General features: G+C 54.0%; 1 protein-coding gene across 1 annotated transcript in view; it reads right to left on the reverse strand.

The window, feature by feature from the left end:
- TMEM63A (transmembrane protein 63A) overlaps nucleotides 1-4,648 on the reverse strand; it is a 28,285-nt gene that overhangs the window by 17,705 nt on the left and 5,932 nt on the right. The window contains exons 5-8 of the mRNA XM_005866517.1: nucleotides 3,079-3,116; nucleotides 1,611-1,753; nucleotides 562-613; nucleotides 26-134 (exon numbers count right to left, since the gene is read on the reverse strand). Of these exons, the coding sequence (XP_005866579.1) occupies nucleotides 26-134; nucleotides 562-613; nucleotides 1,611-1,753; nucleotides 3,079-3,116 (342 nt within the window). The remainder of the gene's footprint in view (nucleotides 1-25; nucleotides 135-561; nucleotides 614-1,610; nucleotides 1,754-3,078; nucleotides 3,117-4,648) is intronic.

A 4,648-nucleotide genomic window follows, 5' to 3' on the forward strand; every position in this document is an offset into this window, starting at 1 on the left:
CTCCCCCACCCCCAGCCTCACTCACCAGGCTCTCATCTTTGTACTTGATGGACTGGGTGTGGTGCCGCATGAAGCCCAGGGTGAGGAACAGGTAGATGACGGCGAAGACGGTGTGCAGCCAGAGCAGGTCGTTGCTGCGGGGACACCGCCTGCGATCAGCGGGGGGACCCCAGCCCAGGCGGGGGCGCAAGGGCTGGGCTGGGCTACCTTATGGCCCTGAGCTGAGGGACAGCGACTTCATCACAAGAGGCTGGGCGGCCAGCCCCCCTTAGAGAGAGCCCCCTCCTGGCAAATGAACCCTCCTGGTTTCCTACAGCCCCTCAAAACAGCAGCTGCTAATGGGGTGCCCGTGCCCAGAGCTTAAAAAAGTATCATTTAAAAAAAACAGCAGCTGCTAATGGGGTGCCCGTGCCCAGAGCCCAGCCACACGCTGGCTGCAAGGGGGCTTTGGGGCCTCAGTCCGCCCACGTGGGGCCACCTCTCGCTGACGCTGGGCTCCAGAATCCTCCCTCTCCTTGGCCTCGCCCATGGGCACCCTCAGACCCGTCCCCCCCAACTCACTCGGTCTGGAGGTTTGCTATCGTCGTCCTCCCGAAACTGTACGCGTCCTTCTCTGCGGAGAAGTACAGGGACTTAGTGCCAGGGCCGCCCCGGGGGCGGGAGGGGCACCGCCAGCCTCAGTGAGTGAGTGCGGCTCGGAGGGGCCGGGGCACAGACGCTGTCCAGTCTTCCCAGAGTCGCCCCGACAAGGCCCTGCTTTAGCCCCAGATGCCCCCCTCCACCCCCCGGCAACTTCTCAGCCCGTCACGGGGGTCGAGCCACAATCTGCCTTCGTCTGGCTTTGAGATTTTGGTGGTGTACAGACGCTGTCCAGTCTTCCCAGAATCACCCCGACAAGACTCTGCTTTAGCCCCAGATGCCCCCCGGCAACTTCTCACCCCGTCATGGGGGTCAAACCACAATCTGCCTTCGTCTGGCTTTGAGATTTTGGTGGCATTTCTCGGGAAATCGGGACCGACCCTTAGCTGTTCCCAGAAGCAGGGCTGGGAATCCCGGGGTGTAAGGAGTGGGGTTCTGGTGGCATTTGGGGAGCGAGCTTCCGGCGGACACTTGGAGATAGAATCCCGGGCTCGGATTCTGACTCTGAGTGGGGCTGGGAGATGTCCAACACCCTTGGGAGCCCTTGATTCTATAAATCTTGGGGGTTTTTTCCTCCTCTTCCTACTTAGAACCAGAAGTGGATATTAGGCTTGGGGTGGATTCTTCTCTGGATTTTTAATCAGATGGAAAAGTCCAGAAATCCACCCTGGGACATTCTCACATCTGAGCGTGAGCATGACTTCCCCACAGTGAGCCCCTTTCCCAAGGCCTGCTGCTCTGCGTGGCTCAGGGGTCGAGCGACGACCTAGGGAACCAGGAGGTCACGGTTGGTTCAATCCCCGGTCAGGGCACATGCCTGGGTTGCAGGCTCGATCCCCAGTGGGGTGAGTGCAGGAGGCAGCCAATCCATGATTCTCTCTCATTGATGTCTCTCTCACTCTCTCTCTCCCTCTCCATTCCTCTCTGACATCAATAAAAATATATTTTAAAAAAAGAGAGAGAACAGTTACCCAGCAAGTTGCCCGAGAGGTTGACGGGCAGGATGACGCACAGGGACGAGAAGCTGACCACCACCAGCAGGAAGATGATGTGTCTCTGGAAGGACAGGTAGTGGATGGCGTCCTCCCCGCACCACTCCAGGATCTGGTCGTCGCTGGTCAAGACACAGGCATGGGATCCCGGTGAGCAGCAGCCCCAGGCCGGCCCTCGGGGGCCCTGCACAGAGGGTCTCCTATAACCCCTCCTGGCCACCCCTCGAGGGAGCTTCTAATTTCATCCCCATTTCTTAGCACAGCAGGAAACAGAGGTATGGAAAAGCGGCATAGTCCTAGCCCAGTGATGGCGAACCTATGACACGCGCGTCAGAGGTGACACGCGAACTCATTTTTTTGGTTGATTTTTCTTTGTTAAATGGCATTTAAATATATAAAATAAATATCAAAAATATAAATCTTTTTTATACTATGGTTGCAAATATCAAAAAATTTCTATATGTGTCACGGCACCAGAGTTAAGTTAGGGTTTTTCAAAATGCTGACACGCCGAGCTCAAAAGGTTCGCCATCACTGCCCTAGCCAGTTTGACTCAGAGGATAGAGAGTCGCCTACGGACGGAAGGATCCCAGGTTCGGTTCTGGTCAGGGGCACATGCCTGGGTTGCGGGCTCCATCCTCAGTAGGGGGCGTGCAGGAGGCAACCGATCAATGATTCTCTCTCATCATTGACGTTTCTATCCCTCAAACTCCACCATTTATACACCACATATTAATTCATTTGAATTACCCAGAGCAGGTGTCGGCCTCGGAACCTTATAGTTGGGGAAACTGAGGCCCGAAGAAAGGGACTTACCCACCGTCCTGAAACTACCATAGTCCATCAATTCTACGCTGTCCTTCTCCTATTTCAATGAGCATAGCTGATCACGGCTTACGGGGCAGCGTTTTCTCATTCTTAGTGCTGTCTCAGATAATGTGCATCTTACAACAACCTGATGGCCACCGTGGCACCCAGACTCACAGCCCGGCTCCGTCCACCGCACTGGAGGTGACTGGCCAGCCCAGACCACCCGGCGCCTCTTTTAGGATTTCTCGCCACAGGCTCCAAGTGTTGAAAAAAAATGAACACTTTTAACCCAATGAGCTGACTGTATCGAACGATCACTAGTTCTCCACTTTTCACCAGTTTAAAGACACGTAGCACTGTCTAGAGGAGCTTCCACTCAACTAGATCCACGTTAAATACTGAGGAGATAGGATTCCCGCCTGAAGCACAGTGGGAGCTTTAATTGGCTGGTGCAGGAACTGCCTGGGACTCCTTTGTCCTCAGCCCCCGCGTACGGCTTTGAACCTGAACTGAAGGAAGTACCTAAGAGGCCCTATCTCAAGGGCAGGCCTCTGAGCCCTTTCCTCCCGATTGGACAAACACTCAAACACACATACACGCATGCACACGCACACGCACACGCACACACCGTACTCACTTCAGACGGAAGATCGCAGTGAGCCAGGGGCAGCATCCCTGGAAACAAAGAGATCGGGAATTAGCTTCGAGCGTGTCTGTCTTTGGGAGCAGATATAACCATCATCTTTGACATTAATGATGAGCTAACCTTCTTCTGTATAAAAACAGCACTTTTGCCTCAAATTCAGCAAGCTACCCCTTGTCCCGAACACGACAGAGTCCGCATGCTCCCAACCGTTCCCAATATGCACTACAGGCTTGGAATTCATTCTTTCTTTCTTACAAATGATTTCAGAGAGGAAGGGAGAGGGAGAAAGAGCGATAGAAACATCAGTGATGAGAGAGAGTCATTGATCGGCTGCCTCCTGCACGCCCCACACTGGGGATCGAGCCCGCAACCCGGGCACGTACCCCCTGACTGGAATCGAACCCAGAACCTTTCAGTTCACAGGCCGATGCTCTATTCGCTGAGCCAAGCCAGCTAGGGTGCAAGCTTGGAATTCTTGCAAAACCCTCTCAAATTTGCCAATCTGTGGGATTACACATGTTCTGGGGTCAAATCATGAAATTTGAATGAACAGCTGGTGAAACCTCAGGCCCGCTCTGGAGAAACTGCTGTGGGTTTCTGTTTGTTTCCAAATGGCCGAGTGAGAGGTGGGACAAGAGCTTGGAGTGGGATCTAGAGAAGGAACAGGTGTCTGCAGCTTGGATCGTCCACGGACACTCCCTGAAGCGGACGGCTGCCCAGCGTGACCTGTCTTTGTTTGAAGACAAATATTTGTTCCTCATTCACTTGACAATTACTAAACAGCTCCTACTGGGTGTCAGGTGACGGGGCACAGCGCCGGGTAAGACACGGCTCCTGCTCACATTTGGCCCAGAGACCAGCAGGCAAGTCAACAATGAACTGGCCCTGGCCGACGTGGCTCAGTTGGATGAGCGTCATCCAGTGCACTGGTAGGTTGCGGGTTCGATTCCGAGTCAGGGCACGTGCCTGGGTTGTGGGCTTAATCCCCGGTCATGTGCATACGAGAGGCAGCTGGTCTCACATCAATGTTTCTCTTTCTCTCTCTCTCTCTCTCTAAAAATTAATAAAAACACATTTCTTAAAAAAGAAATAATAGCCCTAACCGGTTTGGCTCAGTGGATAAAGCATCAGCCTGCGGACTGAAGGGTCCCAGGTTCGATTCCGGTCAAGGGCGTGTACCTTGGTTGCGGGCACATTCCCAGTAGGGAGTGTGCAGGAGGCAGCTGATCGACGCTTCTAACTCTCTATCCCTCTCCCTTCCTCTCTGTAAAAAATAAATAAAATAAATAAAAAATTTTTAAAAAAAGAAAGAATCATGATCATTGACTGTCACACAAAGCCTCAAGTATGACAACAGAGACGCGTGCTAGGACCCCATGGGGATTCTGTAGCCCTCCGCCTGAGAGGCAACCAAATCTCACGATCCCGGGCCACCCGGCTGCACCTCCCCCGTGGTCTGTTCCAAGTCCAGGCGACCGTCAGTGCAGAGAAGAGCTCTGACCCGCACCTGCCACCGGGACAGGAGCGCCGCCGCCCCCCCCCCGCTGGTTCATCGCCGCCA

This window comes from Myotis brandtii, unplaced genomic scaffold, assembly GCF_000412655.1.
Source record: "Myotis brandtii unplaced genomic scaffold, ASM41265v1 scaffold231, whole genome shotgun sequence".
NCBI lineage: Eukaryota > Metazoa > Chordata > Mammalia > Chiroptera > Vespertilionidae > Myotis > Myotis brandtii.